Source organism: Bison bison, unplaced genomic scaffold (assembly GCF_000754665.1).
Source record: "Bison bison bison isolate TAMUID 2011002044 unplaced genomic scaffold, Bison_UMD1.0 scf7180017864213, whole genome shotgun sequence".
Taxonomy (NCBI): Eukaryota; Metazoa; Chordata; class Mammalia; order Artiodactyla; family Bovidae; genus Bison; species Bison bison.
The window spans coordinates 9,235,963-9,256,812 of NW_011494785.1; the positions used below are offsets into that span (position 1 = coordinate 9,235,963).

The 20,850-nt window shown below is 39.0% G+C and overlaps 1 protein-coding gene across 1 annotated transcript in view; it reads right to left on the reverse strand.

The window, feature by feature from the left end:
• Positions 1 to 20,850, reverse strand: part of EML5 (echinoderm microtubule associated protein like 5) — a 170,184-nt gene that overhangs the window by 18,364 nt on the left and 130,970 nt on the right. Inside the window, exons 29-32 of the mRNA XM_010845237.1 lie at positions 14,958 to 15,036; positions 13,538 to 13,667; positions 10,193 to 10,291; positions 6,625 to 6,645 (exon numbers count right to left, since the gene is read on the reverse strand). Of these exons, the coding sequence (XP_010843539.1) occupies positions 6,625 to 6,645; positions 10,193 to 10,291; positions 13,538 to 13,667; positions 14,958 to 15,036 (329 nt within the window). The remainder of the gene's footprint in view (positions 1 to 6,624; positions 6,646 to 10,192; positions 10,292 to 13,537; positions 13,668 to 14,957; positions 15,037 to 20,850) is intronic.

Consider the following 20,850-nt stretch of genomic DNA (forward strand, 5'->3'; position numbering starts at 1 on the left):
GCAGAGCCAGCCTCTAGAGGCGCATGCTGTCAGCGCCTAGCTGCCACATTGACTTTCTCCGGAGAATCAACCCTACCAACGATTAGTAACCATTCTTCACTCTCCATCTCCAGGACACAGATGCCACAGGGTCCCTCTCTCTCTTAAGTAACTTTATTAGTTTATTTACGGCTGTGCTGGGTCCTCGTGGCTGCACAGCGCCTCTCTAGCTGCGGAGCACGGGCTTCTTGCTGCGGGGTCCTCTCTAGCTGCGGAGCACGGTCTCTAGGCTGCGCAGAGCTCCAGGCCCTTCAGCAGCGGAGGCACGTGGGCTCAGGAGTTGCGGCTCCTGGGCTCCAGGGCACAGGCTCAAGAGTTGTGGCGCCTGGGTTTACTTTCTCTGTGGCCTGTGGGATCTTCCCGGACCAGGAGTCGAACCTGTGTCTCTTGCATCAGCAGGTGGATTCTTTACTATGGAGCCACCAAGGGAGCCCATAAGGGTCTCTTAAAATTACAAATGGATTTCCTAAGAATCAACGTTTTAAAGGATTTTTTTTTCATCCCCTAGTTTGCCTTGATGCAGCATAGTAAACAGTGCATTTTAGAAACAAGATTTTACTATGGACCATTAAGTGTACCAGTGGCTGAGATGGTAAAAAGCATCCGCCTGCAATGCAGGAGACCTGGGTTCGATCCCTGGGTTGGGAAGATCCCCTGGAGGAGGAAATGGCAACCCACTCCAGTATTCCTGCCTGGAGAATCCCATGGATGGAGGAGCCTGGTGGGCTACAGTCCACGGGGTTGCAAAGAGTCGGACACGACTGAGCAACTTCACTTCTTCTATACTGGACATCACCACTGACGCTGGACCCAGCACTCCTTCCTCCCTTCTTAATAAAGCTCTGATTTTATTCAGGAATCCATGCCTCCCTCATGCAAATACAAGCAATTCAGGGCAAAGACACTGCGTAGTCAACTTAATAGTCTACGCCCATTGTGGTAAGACCTCCACACATCCTACAATCCTTCTGTCCCATCCCCTCACCCCCTGACATCAGTGATTCAGTTCAAGTCTTTGCTCACATCTTCAAATGACTCACTCAGGCTAAAAGGCAGTACTAATTTTATTATTATTTTTTAAAATATTCATTTATTTGGCTGCACTGGGTCTTAGTTGCAACATGTGGGATCTAGTTCCTTAACCAGGGCTCAATCCTGGGCTCCCTGCATTGGGAGTGAGCGGTCTTAGCCACTGGGCCACCCAGGGAAGACCCAGGGAGCACTGATTTTAGGTCGTGGTTTTGAAAATGGATTTTATTCTCTTTCCCACTTGATGAAAAGGCAAGGAAACATATAACTCCAACCCTTCTATAACACAAACACAGCCTCGTGGGTGAAGCCAATGCTGTGGATGGCAGAGGGGAAGGGCCGGGAAGCACACTGGGGCTCCTGAATCAGCAAAGGCAGGTGGGCGCCCTCCCTCTGCACTCCAGGGCAATGATCAGTTTCCTTCTTTTAGGTCATGAGAGGGTCCGTGGAAGACCACTAAGTCATGTAATGAACTGCCTATAGGGACAAACAGGGACCTATTCCAGTCAGAGCTCTCTCTCCTTGACTTGCCTTAAGGATCTCAAGTGTCAGATTCTTACCTCCTTACACAGTCTTAGGTGGGCTGAAAACACTCTGCCAGAGACAAAAGATGTTCCCTTAGGGTCTACTCAAAACACAACTATTGTACTCAGATGGTAATTAGACCATACCCTCTCTAATACACACGTTTATTCTCCCACATTCCAAAGTGAGACTTTTGAAACTTCTCCCACTACCTCAGCACCGCCTCACCCTCAGATGATGAAATATCAACAGAAGCATCAGAGAGGATCTTCCTTATTTTCCCACCTCCAAACCTACCAGTTTTCCTGCATTTGAACCTACACTCCCTTCATTCCTAATGACTGCAGATAATTTCTTCCTGCCCAACTCTCTCTCCCAAAGTATTGCGCTATCTCATTTAGCCAGCTGCTCAAGCAAGAAATTAAGTTACTCTCTATTCCTTGCTTTCCATCATGCCCTCAATCCACTCTATCAGAAAGACTGCTGGATCTACCGCTAAAATCTAAGCCATCTTTGCCTAGTTCTATTTTCACTCCTACCACCCTGGTTTAAAATGTCTTTTGCTTGAACTACTGCAAGAGCCTCCCAATTTTCTGGAGGCTCTTTCCTCTCTGTATTCTTAGTAGTGCAGAGAGTGATGTACTCAGAGTATAAATTAGATCACATAAACTCCCTTGCCTACAACTCTCTGGTGATGGACTCTGTACTTAGTAGGAATGCAAACTCCTCTCTATGACCTGCAAAGCCCCACGTGACTGACCCAACCTCTTTCAAAGTTCATCTCAGAGGCCTTACTCCAGTCACACTAACTTTCCTGTTTCTTGATTCAGCTTTAGGGCCTCCACAGCAAAAAGTTAACACAAGCAGGACTGAACTCACCATCACTAGAATGGCCTGCTTGCCAGCGTGTAAGAACCTGACTTGTGAAATGTTTCCTGTGTTGATAAGGCCATTCTGTCCATCTGGGGCACCGAGCACCCGCCTTCTGCTGGGAGCATGCTGTTTCAGTCGTTGCGGCTCTATGTCTATGCGATCAGCCCCCAATAACGAATCTTGGTCTCTGAGTCTTCAGGGGGCTGCCCTGGGCGGAAGCTGGTAGAAGCAGGTTGTGTGTGACCCCCGGAGCAGTGCTTTGAAAGAGACACAGACCCAGGACCACCATGCCTCGATCCTCTAGGACCTCTGAAGGTGTGGGTGGTCTAGGAGTCTGAAACCAGGCCTGAGTCTGGAGCCCCCAGACCGCCCTGTGGCCGTCACTGTTTAGTACCATTTTTGGCCTAGCTAGGTCTTACCACTTCTGAAAAACCACTGCTTTGTTGCTATCACCCTGTTGTTTTTTTATCATGTTGATCACCGTCTTAGATCATGCTGTTTTTAAAAATGTACTTATTTATTGCCTGTCTCCCTCTAGAGTAGCACTCAGCAAACTGTGACTGTAAAAGAGACAAAATTGAAGATGTTATGCAGGTTCTTATGTAATATAAGAAAACAATTTTCTTTTGTAGAAAACAAATTTCCACAAAATTTTTATTGATGAAATTCACTGAGTGAAAATTTTTATAATATTGATCTACTAATGCGAATTAATTTTCTGAGGGGGAATATTAATTCACTTAAGTGGGGTTCAAAGTCAATGTTCTTTATTTTTTAAAAAAAATTACAAATGTTCATCTGTTAATGATGACCTATAATGATTTTCAATTCTGACAATGTCTCACAGATAGGTACTGTCAAATATGAATATCAATCTATAAGCAAATGATTTTAACTGAATATGTTAATCACTTGGAAGGCATTCAGAAAACTGTATTAGAGTTCTGGCCTGATGTTTGTCTTTTTAGCATGTATTATATTGCAGAATAATAACTATAAATTGAACATTAGGTGGAAGTTCCTCAACTGTACAGTTAAACAGATTTTTTAAATATGGCAATTTTCTTTACACTTGTATCAAGATCTAAAAAAATGCTGCTGGAACTGAAATTTGAGCCCAGAAAATATATTTGCTGCAAATTTGTGTGGGAAAGGAATCTGGTGTCTTGTCTTAATCTCTGACGGACGAGACACACACAGCGCAGTTTGGCATGACTCGTGGCTCAGAGGTCAGTTGTCTCCACGTGCCCTTCCTGCAGCGTGAGTCTCACGTATAAGCACTGTTATTTCAACGTATGTGACTGTGATTGTAGTTTCCTGGTAACTTCAGGTTGAATCATTAAGAAACATTAACAAATCTGCAGCAAAAACTAATTTCCAAAGCCATTCAGTTTTCCATAATAGAGACTGAGGGCAGTTAGTCTCAGAAAAATTTCAGTCCTGGCTCTGAGTGACGGAAATTGCAAAGAACAACAACAACAAAATGTTACGACTGCTAAACCACTAAACTGCTGTGGTAGGGCGAGTCCAGACATTCACCTTCTGTTTCTGACAGATATTAATAACTGATGATGGTTAAGGCTATGAGAGCAAATAAAGTTAACTGCTGACTCTCAAAAACAAAATACGGAGGTTCAATTATACATGATAGATTGAAATATTTTTCACAAAGCAGCTGCTGAGGAATAACACAGTGAATAAACCATAGGCTTCAAGTGCCTTTAAAGTTTATAAGCCTTGTAAATTTTACAAACTATCCTCTTTTCTGCTCTAGCTCCACACATATTTTTACCACCCTCAGTTCTAGTACATCTTCACAGATTCTACTTCAGGTTGTACTGAATTGATGTTTTCTTAAGTTATTTGAAAATATTATCTTTTCAAGTTGTTCCATGGAGACCATTTATAGAGGCAAACTGTCACTTAAAAGTCAGCACTGATTCCTCCAGTAAACAACTGGCAACACCTGTCAACCTATCAAGAACCAAGGGAAACCACTCAGAATCACCCGCCCCCTTTTTTGCCTGTTTTTAGTGACTACTGATGTTCGCAAAACCCTCAACTGTTTTAGCAATGGTTCTTGGCAAAAGATCTTAAACAAGTTTACTTTCTCTGGACACTCATTCATTGTAGTCAAACATGACTTAATTAAGCCAGCAATAAACAGCCTGTCTTAATTAGCTAACAAATGAGTCATTCAGAACCTTAGGTTTTAGCCACATTTTATTTTTATTTTTTGAAGAAACTCTGTTGTGATGAGATATTGTGTTTTTTAAATAATTTTTTTAAATTTTATTCATTTATTTTTGGCCACACCACACTGCATGCGGGATCCTAGCTCCCTGACCCGGGACTGGACCCAAGTCGCCTGTGGTGGAAGCCTAGAGTCCCAGGCACTGGGCCACCAGGGAAGTCTCAAGATACTGTTTTAAAGTTCCTAATTTTTCTGATTTTTGCTTTCCTGTGACCTGGGGATATTGCAACAAAGTCAGTATGGAAATGTTGACATATACTGTATTCTTTCAGCACAGCTACAGTATCACTGCATAAAAAGTACAATGTTTTACCATCTCATTTGACAACAAAATCCACACTTAACTGTGCCTTTATAGTTTGACATTCAGTCTATTTTTCCTTTCCCCTCTCTTGTTTTGCCATGATAGATATGCCATGGTTAAAAAAACCAAATGGCAGCAATGTGGATACACCTAGAGAATGTTGTATTCAGTGAGATAAGTCAGATAAGACTAATACTGTGCGATATCACTCATATGTAGACTCTAAAACACAACCCACATGAACGCATATGCAAACCAGAAACAGACGCACGGATGCAGAAAACGAACTAGTGGCGACCTAAGGAGAGAGGGAAGCAGCTGGGGCAGATGAGGGGTAGGAGATTAAGAGATACAAACTGTTTTGTACAAAGTAGGTAAGGATATATTGTATAGCACAGGGGAATTGTAGCCATTATCTTATAGTAGCTTTTAGTGGTATGTAAGCTATAGAAATTGAATCACAATGTTGTATACCTGAAAGTTACATGATGCTGTACACCAACTAGACTTCAACAACAACAAAATGTTGTGGAATACAGCAATACATGTAGCACTCAAAACCTGTCAAGCTTTAAAACAGAACCACTGCGATCTGTAGTGTGCCAAGCTGCACGGGAAAGCAACGAGTGTTAAAACAGTCTCTGCTGCAACCCTGCCATGAGGGCACCATAGCTGCCGTGGCCAGTACGTGACTGAACAGGCAGGGCCGTGCCAGAAACCTTATCTGTGGACGCTGAAATCTGAATTCCATACACTTCTCATGTTTTCTGAAATTTTACTCCTTCTTTGATATTTTCCAACTATTTTAATGACTAAAAACTATACTCAGGCGGTGAGCAGATCTGGCCCACGGGTTCTAAGTCTGCTAATCTCTGCTCTTGGGTGTAGCCCAAGAGAGCAAGGCCATTGTCTGCTGTGCTGAATACATTTGTGGTTAAATAGTCAAATCACAAAATCATGCTTTATCCTGGAGGAGAAGGAAATGGATACAAATCACTGGGAAATGTTTTTTTATCAGACTGTTAATACTTACTACATTATATGAACTGAAATTGAGTTGAAAAAGCCTAGCTATTATAATATCTAAAAACAACTGACATGCATTTGTTCATCTAAGAGCTTTGTAACTTCACAAAGTCATGGTCAAATTCAATAATAAAAAGTTATTTTCAAATCTTTAAATGTTCTGTTGATCTAACATATGCAATAATTTTGATGATTATATAAAAATAGTAATTGAAAATTTTTTATTTCTAGGCAATAAAATGTACTGATTCATACTTAAGATCAAATTTTAGCCCCACCATTATTCCTACCAGATATATGATTATGGCAAGTTAATACCTACTATGGAGAATTCTTGTGACGACTAAATAGGTAATACAAGTAAAGTGCTTACAACAATTCTGAGCATACTAAGAAAGTCAAAATTCAGTTAAAAAAAATTACTGTAGATTGGGCTCAGTATCATGACATTAAAATGATGTATTCTTGACTTTTAAAAAACCCAAAATAGTTCAGCTATCTTATTACTCTGTAAAAATGTAGGCTATCACTACTTAACAGTATGAGTAAAGTAGAAAGTGATAGGTTTCCTTACCTGACATGTCTGCCGAATCACCTACAATGGAAAAGCAGCAGAGAAACAATGATCCAGAAACAGCATCAACACCATATGCAAAACTTACAAAAACTCAACCACCAGAAGATACTTTTAAATAGTTTAAATAATTGTGTCATATATAAAATTACGTAAAATTGAGTTATACTGTAAGTGAAGCCACTAATTTCAATTATATATGCATATTAGTATTATATGCATATGACCTTTCAATCTTTAGATCAGTATTTTCTTTAGTGAGTTACATGAAATTATAAAAACACTTAAAATAGTACTGATATGGTTTAAAATTGATATGAGTTTATTTTGGTTTACAAATGCCCTGCTAATAGATCCTTCGGGCTTTCATGTAGCTCTACTTGAAGGGAAGAATCAGATCTAAATCACCTGAAAGAAATGATGGTAAAAGCTGGCATGTAACTCAAGGAAAGGAAGGCTCTTAATTCAGGCCACAAACTAACCCCTTTCTTATTTTTTTAACTAAACATTTTCTGAGTAAAAGACTGCCAAAAAAGAAAATATGAAATCCATTGTATTTACAGTAGAAATATTTATTAATCAAAATTTTAGAGTCAATAATCTTTAGCAAGAAAGAAAGCAGAAAAATTTAGAAACCTTTTTTAGATAGACGATTGTTCTCTGCTTTATTAGAACTTTATGTCCCTGTGTGCTTCAGTTGTGTCCAACTCTGTGTGACCCCATGGACTACTGCAGCCTGCCAGGCTCCTCTGTCCATGAGATTTTCCAGGCAAGGATACTGGAGTGGGTTGCCATTTCCTTCTGCAGGGGATCTTCCCAACCCAGGGACTGAACCCACGTCTCTTATGTCTCCTGCATTGGCAGGCGGGTTCTTTACCACTAGCACCACCTGGGAAGCCTATGAAATTATTGTTTCAAGGACATATTGATAATGTAGATGTAGTGTCCTGACCTGGAATATGAGAGAAAAGGCAATAATGTACTTGACTTTGCTGAGAAGACCAGTCAGGATATACCACTTTTAGATTTGAACATGCTCTGATGACAACTAAATGATGACAGTACTTGAAACTATGTCACATGAAGAATGGTTTAAAACTGAGGGTTTTGGTTTTGGAAAACAGGCTTATCCTGGAATGTCTGTGGGCCTGGGGCAAAATAAAGAGTACAGATAAAGACCTAACCATCACAGGTCTAAATATCTAGGTGCCCCCAAATGAGGACCGGTGAACTACAATGAAAGAGAAACAGATTTCTGTTCTATATGAGGAAGCATTTTACAACAGAGCTTCCTAAGGAGAGGTTAGGAACACTTACATATAATAACATTCCTTCAGGCCCATAATAGATAATTGTTTTTCCTAAAGTCATAAAGTCAGAGAAACATTAATTGATACAAGTAAAATTACGCAAAGGACACATTCTCCAATGGTTTCTTAGGTCAATTTACAAAGGCAATAGAAATAAAAAGCAAAAATAAACAAATGGGATCTAAGGAAATTTAGAAGCTTCTGCATAGCAAAGGAAACCATAAATAAAATGAAAAGACAACCTATAGATTGGAAGAAAATATCTGCAAATAATTTGACAAACAGGGCTTAATTTCCAAAATATACGAACAGCTCATAGAACTGAATGACAAAAAACAAACAACCCAATCAAAAATTGGAAGAAAACCTAAATAGACATTTCTCCAAAGAAGACATACTGTTCAATATCACAAATTATTAGAGAAATGCAAACCAATCACTTGATACAGGTCAGAATGGCTATCATCAGAAAGTCTACAATTTTTTGCGACGGTGTGGAGAAAAGCGAACCTTTCTACACTGTTAGTACGTATGCACGTGTTAGTCCCTCAGTCGTGTCTGACTCTGCGACCCCATGGACTGGAGCCCGCAAGACTCCTCTGTCCATGGATTCTCCAGGCAAGAATACTGGGGTGGGCTGCCATTTCCTCCTCCAGGGGACACTGTTGCTAGGAATGTGAATTGGTGTAGCCACTATGGCAAACCATGCAATTCCTCAAGAAACTAAGAACAGAGCTGCCATATGCTCTGGCAACCCCACTTCTGGGCATATATCCAGAGAAACTCGACTTTGAAAGGACACGTGCATCCTAACGCTCACAGCAGCACTGTTTACAAGAGCCAAGCCATGGAAGCAACCTAGACGTCCATCAGCAGGAAGCGGTTAGAGAAGACGTGGTACATATGCACACGATGGAATAGTACTCAGCCATAAGAAAGAATGCAACAATGCCATCTGCAGCAACACGGATGGATCTGGAGATGAGCATACTAAGCGAAGCAAGTCAAAAAGAGAAAGCAAATCCCGTATGACATCACATACAGTGCAATCTAAAACAGGACACAAAGCAGCTCACTAATAAACAGAAGTAGACTCACAGACAAGGGAAAGGACACGGCGAGGGAGAGACCGAAGCTTGGGGTTAGCGGATACAAACTACCATATATAAAACAGATGAACACCACGGTCTTACTACATACCGCAGGGAACTCTATTCAATTTTCTGTGATGACCCGTAACAGAAAAGAACTGAACTACCTGCTGTACATCAGCACCTAACACATCACGTATCAACTGTACATCAACAGGATGTAAATAACTAATAAATCCGAAGCTTAGAATATTGTGTATGTAACAGGTTCAGAACTGACCTACTTTCTTTTTAAAAGGAGAAAATTTTTACAGAAAGGAAGAAAGGTCTTTGTGGCATAACTCTAGAACTAATAGATAACAGAGAACAAGTTTCTAACTGATCATATTAAAGCATAAATTATCTTATTCAAGAAGGAAAAAATGCCTGGAAAGTTGCCTTAGCCATTGAGGCTCACTGAAATCCAATAAACCCAATGATTTTGATCATTTTTACAAACTATACAAGGGTTGTGAAGATCTCACTGATCAGGTAGGTCTGTACGTAGCAGTCACAGTGATCAATTACTGGTAGATTTGTCCTAAAGAGATTTGCCACCTGCTCATCATTTTGCTTGTGGAGTTACGACTTTTGTCAAAGTTTTCTAGAGAGTTGCAAGAAAATAGCAAGACAGGGGATTTCAAAACCAGGTGGCAAATACAATCACTGCCAGAAGAAAGGGCAGAAGGGCTCACCGGCAGCACAGGCTCGGCTTCTCCGCTTTCCAGGGTGTCCCCTGCCGAGGCAGAGGCTCTGCCTGCTCACCAGTCACTTCTCAGCTCCTCTTACTTACCACTCCCGCCTCAGACTCTTCCTTCCTGCTTTACGTGCTATTAAATACAAACTTTCTGCTGCTCATAAATTTCTGCTAAAGGATTAAATCCAACTATTTCAACCACTATAAAATACAATGCTCTTCATTCTGAACTGTCTGAACCAATACAGATAAACAAAGTGAAAAAAAAGTGCCTGGAAGCAAATAATATGGTAAAACTGGACGTGCGCTTCATGTATAAATGCGTTTCAAACAATACACAAAAATGTTTTAGTCTTTTCCCCTAGGATACTGAATTAATTTAAAGAAGACAATTACTTAATACTATTTCTTTTTAAAATACAGAAACATACCTACTTGGCCAGTTGCCACTATGTTGATAAATTTGGGGTGCTGATTTACAGTGAGGCACAGAATATCATCATTATGTTCCTGATAAAAACTCTGAGTCCCTATAAAAAAAGAATTTGAAAATTAAATTTGAAAACGTAAAACGTGAAATAGTCAAATGCACTTTACTCGGAGTAATAAACTGCTGTGTTTCACTTCCTTGCTTATTTAACATATATTTTTTGAGCATAGTATATATCCTGCATCCTAAGGATGTAAACGTGACTGACAATCCTTAAAGTAGCGAACCCTGAGAGGCATAACCATGTAAAACCAGGCTGGAGACATCAAGTGCCACAAGAGAGTTAAAGATCAAAGCGCTGTGCAAATACGCAGTGATCCGTTCTTCTTACGCACAGATGGCACTCCTGAACTGACAACAGACTCTGGAAACGTGAATGTGGCTGGGGCACATGTTTCAGGAAGAGGAATGCTTGAAGCAAAGATACAAAGTCAGGGAAGCCGTGGGTATGCATACAGATGGCTCGTTTGGCTGAAATACAGGGTAACAAAAAAGAAAAGTGAGAAATACCGTTGGACAGGCAAGTTTGAACTAGAATTACAGAGGATTTTGAAAACAAGCCTATTATTAAATTTTATATTTATTCTGTAGTCAGTGGGGGGGTACTGAAAAAATTCTGATCAAAGAAGTAATCTGGTTCATCTTGTGGCAGCGACAGTGGAGAGGCCCTGGCAGACCGTGGCTGTGCAGGAGGCAAGGAAGGGAGGCTCCTGCAAGCCAAACGGAGAGGCGGGGACGAGGCCAGGCTGGCAGACTGGGCCCAGGCTACGGAGCACTGTCGACACTAGGTCCTCCCAAGAGCAAAACGAAACCAAAGGAAAACATTTTAAAATAACGTTTAATATATCTAACATTGCTTTTGAACTTCTTCTCAAAGTAAAATGTGCTTCATATTTCCCAGGGCTGAGTTCAGTTAAAGGAACAAACAAATAATTATATATGCTACTGACTAAATCAATAGATTAGTTAACACATCAGGACTTCTTGGACTATACACACAGCAATGTACCCGCAGAACGGAGAGAAGCCACTGGGGCAGGGGCTTGGTCATCTCTCTACCCCGGCTCTCTGCTGCTGCTGCTAAGTCACTTCAGTCATGTCCGACTCTGTGCGACCCCATAGATGGCAGCCCACCAGGCTCCGCTGTCCCTGGGATTCTCCAGGCAAGAACACTGGAGTGGGTTGCCATTGCCTTCTCCAATGCATGAAAGTGAAAAGTGAAAGTGAAGTCGCTCAGTTGTGTCCGCTCTTAGTGACCCCATGGACTGCAGCCTACCAGGCTCCTCCATCCATGGGATTTTTCCAGGCAAGAGTACTGGAGTGGGGTGCCATTGCCTTCTCCGATCCCGGCTCTCTACATCCCATCATTAGGAAGCTGAGTAACTAAAAACCAGGAAACTGAAGCAAACTACATGTATAAATATGCAAGTGTGTTTACTCTCCCATCCTTATGTAGTGTGTCTTTTCTTATCTTCTATATTCTCTGTGAAGGATAAATGAAGCCTCAAAGAGGATTTTCTATTAATAAGAGATATTTTGTAATGACCTAAAGTATTGAATAGAAAATTACCATTGATTTGTATAATCTTGATGAATCTTTTTCTTAAGGAAACTAAAACAGATATACCATATTAATGATTAATACTGACCAGGGGTAGGGGATTATGACTTACATAATCCATTCTATCTAATTAGAGTGAAGCTACCAGAGGGAAAAAAAAAGCCAGAAATGTTTGTACTAGATAAACTGTATCTTCAATGCAAACAGTGACAGACTATTTTGTTGGGCTCAAAATCACTGCAAATGGCGACTACAGCCATGAAATTAAAAGATGCTTCCTCCTTGGAAAAAAAGCTATGACAAACCTAGATACTGTATTTAAAAGCAGAGACATCACTTTGCTGACAAAGGTCTGTCTAGTCAAGGCTATGGTTTTTCCAGTAGTCACGTATGGATGTAAGAGTTGGAACATAAAGAAAGCTGAGCGCCAAAGAATTGATGCTTTTGAACTGTGGTGTTGCAGAAGACTCTTGAGAGTCCTTTGGACTGCAAGGAGGTCAAACCAGTCCATCCTAAGGGAGATCAGTCCTGAAAATTGACTGGGAGGACCGATGCTGAGGGTGAAACTCCAATACTTTGGCCACCGATGCAAAGAGCTGACTCATTTGAAAAGACTCTGATGCTGGGAAAGATTGAAGGCGGGAGGAGAAGGGGACGACAGAGGATGAGATGGTTGGATGGCATCACTGACTCAATGGACATGGGTTTGAGCAAGCCCCAGGAGATGGTGAAGGACAGGGAAGCCTGGCGTGCTGCAGTCCGTGGGGGTCACAAAGAGTCGGACACGACTAAGCAACTGAACAACATTCTGACTTTATGAAGTTTATAACTTTACGTAATAAAGCAATTCAAAATTAATAAAGAGTATTACTAGTAGGATTATCACATCCTCGGTCATCAAATGATGCTTAGAGAACTTTTTCAACAATACAATCAGTTAAATAGACGTCAAGAAATATTTTCCCATCTCTTGGATCTAACAGACATCATCAGTCAAGTCACAGGCAAGCAGCTTTCTTAGTTAACCTTTTTGGCTTTCCAAGCCCTCAGCAGGAACACTGCCACTCCATCGCCAGTCCCTAGCTATCACTCACCCAACATGTTCCTTTCAATCACTAACTGTCAGAGACAACCACTTGCGGGGAAACAGAATAAAGTTATCAATGTTTCTGCTGTGAAACATGCTTTCAACACACAGTCATCCTTCACTTCTAATCGAGATCTATAAGCACTTTGCATTATGAAGTCCTTTTCTGCTGTGCTATACTCTCAAGATTGTAAATTCCTTAAAATATTACTAGGAAGTTCTACAGTATGAAATATTCATATTCAAGATTCATGTATTTTAATTATTTATATTTTTAACAGAGTTTTAAGATGCTAAGTCAGAGAAGGCAATGGCAACCCACTCCAGTACTCTTGCCTGGAAAATCCCATGGATGGAGGAGCCTGCTAGGCTGCAGTCCATGGGGTCACTAAGAGTCAGGCACGACAGAGCGACTTCACTTTCCCTTTTCACTTTCATGCATTGGAGAAGCAAACGGCAACCCACTCCAGTGTTCTTGCCTGGAGAATCCCAGGGATGGGGGAGCCTGGTGGGCTGCCGTCTATGGGGTCGCACAGAGTCGGACACGACTGAAGCAACTTAGCAACAGCACCAGCAAGATGCTAAATAAAAAATACTCAATTATAAAAAGAGGGGAATGGAGAATTAGGGTTTCCTACCTGTAGCAACATTGTGAAGAATTCCAACAGATGCGGTGTGATAAATTATATCATCACCATCATTTAAATAGTGAACATTATTCCTGCAGTCTCTGCCTCGATAGCCAAAAACAAGCTCCAACACAAGGTCCTAAAACAATGATAAAACCATTACACATTTGCTCATGTCTAAATGTTCACCATTATTTTGTTGCATATAGTACTGGTGGTCTTCAGTCAAACTGGAGGATGCATTTTTGATTTATAAATTTCAAACACAAAACTAAGCTAGATGCGCCTCTCGAAGCTTTTTTGAGCAGCTGAAACACACATTCCATACTTTTCTACATAAATCTATAAAAATGAAAAGGGAAGCATACTGTCATCTGACTCCAAGAATTTTAGTTCTTAAGATTTTGTGTGTTAAACACCGAAATACTTTGTGTCCAAAAGAAAAATATATCAATTTGTGTTAACTGTTAGTCAAAAATATTTGATCTGTATATATAACTGAAGATAAATTAGGTCCAAGTGATATGCTTCCAAGGATCCAAAGAGTTTATCAGCTTCATGTACTAAGCAGCCGTCTCTGATGACTCAGGCTAAAGATAATTCTGTGACTCCAAGTGCCCATTTTCACTGACCCTGTGAGGCTGAGTGGGGCAGGAGGTACAACAATCACCCTCCCACAGCCTTACACCTTGCTTTTGACCTCACAGAGCAGTCTGCTTAAGGACTTCCCTGTAGCTCAAATAGTAAAGAATCTGCCTGCGATGCAGGAGACCAGGGTTTGATCCTTGGGTTGGGAAGATCCTAAGAATTCCAAGAACAGAGAAGTCTGGCAGGCTACAGTTCGTGGGGTTGCAGAGTCAAACACGACTGAGTGACTAACACACACCCAGCAGTCTGTTTGTTATTGCTGATACTGGGATTATGAAATTATGAAATGTGGAAGAACTTTTCTCTTTTGCTCAATTATTGTGGAAAGTTTCTTAGCTTGGAAGCAGGGCTGTTGTTAAACTCTACAGTGAATATATCATGGGGTAAAAGCTCCTGATTTAGTATAAATATTAAATCCTTAACTTTTAAGTTCAAACCACTAAGTACAGGACACTCTAAGGTGACTATGCTTCTTTAAGCCATAGATCATTCCATACATTTACATTTAGAAGTTCTCTGAGATATGGTTCAATTCAGGGTATTATTCATAGAAAACTAAAATACTAAAAAAAAAAAAAAAAAAGGGAACAGGGGATGTCAATCCAAGCTCAGACTTGACAGTTAGGCAATCAATTTTTACAACTGAACAAAAAAGAACACTCAACACACTTATTTTCATAAAGAATAATGGTAAGATCTGGGTGTTCTACAAACAGGAAACAGAATAAGCCCTGGACACATTCTAAGGTGCAAGTTAACACCGGGGGTGGATTTTCCTCACCTCTATGGGCCTCTTTTTCTTGCCAACGTTGTTGGTCTGGAGTTTTTCTGGTTGTGGCGGGGCCCTGCTCACCGGAGGCCTGAAACAGAGAAGCGGGAGAGAGGAGGGGAAGCATCACCCGGCGTCCTCACCCAGCTCCTCTCAGCCCTCCAGAGAGCAATGTCTCTGACACTCCACCCCAAGAGTGAACCCCATCTGTGTTTCTCACTAGACTTCATCCTCTGTATCTTGGCATCTTCTAAGGCAACAAGGTAGAAAGAAAATGTCAGAACTTCTGTTCACTTTTCTTTTAATTTCTTTGATGTATGTTCCATAAATGCAACTAATACAACAGCATAAGAACAGATTGGTGATAAAAATATACAAATGTTAGTTTTACAAACTCAAAAGCTTCTTGATGGGGTGCGTTACCAACAACAGCCTAGATTACTGCTCTAACGTAGCTATCTCAGTATCTTGCACATGGCAAGTACTCAATATATTCTTCTTGAATTTTGAAAATATTTCTATAAACTTTCCATACTGTTGGCGATGTAAATCACATCTGAGTTCAAAAGTGTGCTCATCACTGGGTCCTCTGTGCCCTTTATCTTCTCCTCTGAAGTTCCTAGTGTGTTTATGGCAACACAGTCAGTTAGGCACACAAGACATTTTACGGCAACTCTGTAAAAGGTTATTACTATTGCCTCCGATTCCTCTTCCCTCGTTTTCACCATGTACTTCATATTTTGCAAACTTACACAGTAGCTCTCAAATCTATTCCTCTCCCTCTGTTTCCACCACTAAGTTCAGAATCTATTTATAATGTGTCATTAGGTATATGGAGCTCCCATTCTCAGCTATTTAAATGTGGCAACTCTTCCATAAAGAAAGCCTTTTGTTTATTGTTTTTTTAAAACCCACATCATTTAGTTTAAACTCAGATAGTCATTATTCAAATGTTTAATAAGCTGAACAGTGAATCTTAATCAGTCATATATCAACTCACCCTTCAAATTTTAATATTGAGTAACAACTAAATCAGAAAATGATACAACTTTCCAGTCAAGAAAACTCTAACATTTCTGAATAAATTCATAAAATGAAAGGCATAACAATATATTTGCATCTTCAAAGTGATTTTCAAGGTACACACCTATAAAAGTAAATAAAGTGTTATGTCTTGAACATGTGATATAAATGTGTATTTTCATACACATGTGAAGCAGTATGTACAAGTATATAACCATGACTGATGACATACAAGTTTTGCACTTGCAACACTACATGAAGGGCTCTTCACATTATCACAAAGATTTTTGATTCCAAACCTTTTTCATATACTTTTAAAATGTCTATACGTAATAAATATAATTAACTTTATATTATTTAGTATTTTAAAATATTTCTGCTAAAATCATTTTAAAGAATGGGAGCAGCCTTGCCTTCTCCTCCAAGTTCTTGACCTTTATTCAGTGTTATTGTCTGACAGCTTTAATAAGTATATAATTTTTATCTCTAAATCCTGTATAACAATTAAGCGTATTTTAATTTTTGTAAAGATAATTTATATAGGATATATTATTGCTTAAAATTATACAACTTGGAAAATTACACAAGTCAAATGGATTAAGTTTTAGTAAGGCAGTTACTTATATGTTATGAATCCAATTATTAAAGTGAAAAAGTCATGTCCGACTTTTGTGACTCCATGGACTGTAACCCACCAGGTATGACTCCAATTACTAAGATATAGTCATTTCAGGGCTAGTAATTTCAAAGGAGAAAAACATGGAAAGCTGTGAACAGAGGTAAAGAACACAGCTCATTAATGGTAAATATCAAAGATAATAAAAAGACAACATTAGGCCTCATGGACTAGAGCAAAGAGAGAGGGTTACCTGGAGCCTCTTTCCAGCAGCAGATAAAAAAGGGAAAAGATTACAACACAAATCTGAATTTAAAATAGTAGTAAAATATGTCCTGTAATAAAATACTTTTACACATTTAACCCAGATAAACTATATGGTATATAGTAAAGGCCTATTGTTTTTATTTATTGCTGTATATAAAAAAAGGCTTAAATTATTCCATTAATGGCAGGGAAATCAGAAGAAAAAAGATGAAATGGAAAAGAATTCAACATGTTCTATGTTGTATATAGCTTGCCACTCTTATTTTCCACAGTGCAAACTGAATTTCAAATAAAATATGGAAGCTTATTTAATGTTTATTAACGTAAAAGGCTGGTAGCACTGCACTGCTATTAAGGACTGTCTAAGGAACTGAACCTCCCCCTCCTCTGACCCCAGAGGGATTCCCAGTCAGCCAATGTAACCAAGCATGCAGAGGGAGTCTTGAGACCATGTGGTATTTGGGACTGTTCCAACAAAGGAGGTAACTATAAAAAAATTCCCCACAGCAACATAATGGCTGAACAGAACTGGAAGGATCATAGCTGTTAATCTCATCCCCCCTCCCAATGAAACCAGAATTCTCTTACATGTCTAGAACATCCCTTCACAACCCTGATGACAAGTGGGCATTTACTAAACCCTGCATGAACAACTGCTTGTAAGACGGCAATTATCTCTCCACTTAGTTTTCTTTTTTTTTGGAAATGCAGTGATTCCAAAAACGATGAATTATCCTTTATGTGAAGCGGCCACCCAACTTTCCTTTACCCTGTGTTTCTTTTTTTTTTTTTTTTTACCCTGTGTTTCTTTCTAGTTCACTGTAAATTGTCAAGGTCCCTTTAAAATGCAGAGCTCAGTCCTGAAGAAGCTATTCCAGGTCTGATGCTAGGTCTGAATGTTTTACTTCCGATAAAATAGTGTAAGATTATGCAAGCCTTTTCAAGAAGTCACATCACACTCCAGACTCGTATCTTTGCACACATCACCTCCTACTTAAAACAGAGTGAATTCCTGCTGCGTGCCAAATTAACTAAGGAGTACCTAACATTTGAAGTTCTGCACAATCTTTCTCAATTACTTGTTCATCTTATCTGTCAGCATTTTCCTGCTGGCGCCTTTTTTAACTTCCAAAACAGACGAGGCTTTCCCATACTGTCCTGTTTCAGAAACTGTCTGAAGACACTTTTATTTGACTAAAGGCAGCTATCAAACGACCCCAAACAGTCCTTTCTGGCACATATAATTTTATTAAATGTGTAAATATCACTATTGCCCTATGTTAATGTTTTGAAATTAATGAATATATTAAACAAGTATGACATGAAACTAACAGCTTTGCTATCAACTGGAAAAGTTTTCACAGATAAATATGTGTGATTACTGTTTTTACAAGTCTTGAAATTTAAGGAAAAACTAAAACTATTAGAGTACAGGCGTTTCTGAAAAGTCATCTGTAAAAACACTGATTATAAGGAAGACCCTTACAACAACACTTACATATTGTATCTTCAAATGCAACTCTTTTGTAGGATTTGTGCTCTTTCATTTTCTAATTCTTTCTCAGCAAAACTAGTGCAGTGTTTTATAAGGAAAAAAATCAGTACCTTAAAATACCACAAAGACCAAACAGAAGAATAAATTTTTGAGTAAAATATTCTCTTAAATAAAATAACTTACCTTACTATTCCCTGCCTTCAAAAGAAGCAAGAGAAAAAAGTAAGGAGATGAACAGATATGAAAATTGATTATGAATAAAATATATCAGTTTAGTAGACAGAATAAAGGTAACATGTCAATAAAATTCTAAGGAAATACAATAATGCCTAAATTTTATGTCATGTTCTGATTTATTAAAAAAATTGGAAATTTGATTGACAAGTAACTACTTTAAATACATTAAGACTTGTCATAAAAATACTTAAACAGAAAAAGAAAACCATAAAATTATTAATGTCATTTAGGAAAAAAGAATCCACAAAAAAATCAACTAAATAAAGTCAAATTGTCATCAGAAATATTTTCCTTTTAAGTAGATATTTGACAAACATTTGTTTTGTTTATAAAATGTTTTGTATTTGATGATGATGTATTTTATTTAAAACAGAAGACAATTATGTATACAGACCATTTAACCTCTTCACAAAAGTTCAAAGTTGATGAAAAAAAAAACTTCATTTTCATCTCCTTTGATTCTTGCATTTGATGAAAATGAAGACTCATAACTGTGAATCACACTAATGACTTTTCTGCCTTGGCATTTTCAGGAGAATTTAGTAGAACTAAATTATAAAATAATTTGAGAACAAAATGTAAAATAAATAAAAAATAATTTTGAGAATACAAGTTAACAGCAAAGATTACAATTATGACAGTGTCAACCATTCTTTGTGAGCAGTAAAATATTTCTGTCAGAACTTGGGTCACTTCCACAATGAAGGAGGAAATTTAAGTGTTTTACCATGAGGGATGGTCTACAGATTAAAATTAGGTCATATTTTCTGACATACTCCATTTATCTGCTAAATGATAATATTTTCTTTAAAAGTCAATATAATAAATGAAAAATAATAATGAGAATATCTAGAGTTTCTTCTTCCCTATATTACATTTTTTATTATGTGAGATATAATTTCTTTTAGGGAATACTAAGTACTATACTGAAAATATTCTAATTATGAACATCCACATTTGCATACTGAGTACATCATGAGAAACGCTGGACTGGAAGAAACACAATTTGGAATCAAGATTGCCGGGAGAAATATCAATAACCTCAGATATGCAGATGACACCACCCTTATGGCAGAAAGTGAAGAGGAACTTAAAAGCCTCTTGATGAAAGTGAAAGAGGAGAGTGAAAAAGTGGGCTTAAAGCTCAACATTCAGAAAACTAAGATCATGGCATCTGGTCCCATCACTTTATGGGAAATAAATGGGGAAACAGTGGAAACAGTGTTAGACTTTATTTTGGGGGGCTCCAAAAATCACTGCAGATGGTGACTGCAGCCATGAAATTAAAAGACGCTTACTCCTTGGAAGGAAAGTTATGACCAACCTAGATAGCATGTTCAAAAGCAGAGACATCACTTTGCCAACAAAGGTTTGTCTAGTCAAGGCTATGGTTTTTCCTGCGGTCATGTGTGGATGTGAGAGTTGGACTGTGAAGAAGGCTGAGCGCCGAAGAATTGATGCTTTTGAAGTGTGGCAAAACTGAACTGATGGCTCTAATTAATAAATATACAGGTAGTATTTATTACTCTGTGGATATTTAATTTCAGTACTAAAAGAAAAAGCTCTTAGGGAGTTCCCTGGAGTCCAGTCGTTAGGACTCAGCACTTTTACTGCTGTGGTCCTGGATTCAATTCCTGGTTGGGGAACAAAGGTCTCGCGAGTAGTGTGACATGGCCTAAACTACAGTAAAAAAAAAATTTTTTTAAAGGAAGTCTGTCAGTATTAACCAGATATCTCCTTAGGTTACTTTGTATTTTAGTCCAAGAAAGGGGTGGTGGAGAATTACTACCTAAATTCTTTATATACATTACTTCATTTCATGAAATACTCCATAAACTGTGGATTATAATATTTATTTTACCTCTGAGGAAACTGAGGCTCAGAGAGAATGAAAAGTTTCTCAAGGTCAACAACTGGCAAATAATAAAAATGAGTATTTTAACCCATTTGCATGCTAAGTTGCTTCAGTTGTATCCAACTCCGTGCGACCCCATGGACTGCAGCCTACCATCTCCTCTGTCCATGGGATTCTCCAGGCCAGAATACTGGAGTGGTTGCCACGCCTTCCTCCAGGCAATCTTCCTGACCCAGGGACTGAACCTGTGTCTGCCTGCATTGGCAGGTGGGTTCTTTACCATTGGCACCACGTGGGATATTATTCCAAAAACTATGCCCTTTGAACTGTCTTCAGAGTCAAGTCACCTCAACCTTGAATACCGTACAAGTATTTAGATCATGGTATGTTCAGCATTAAAAAAAAAAACATA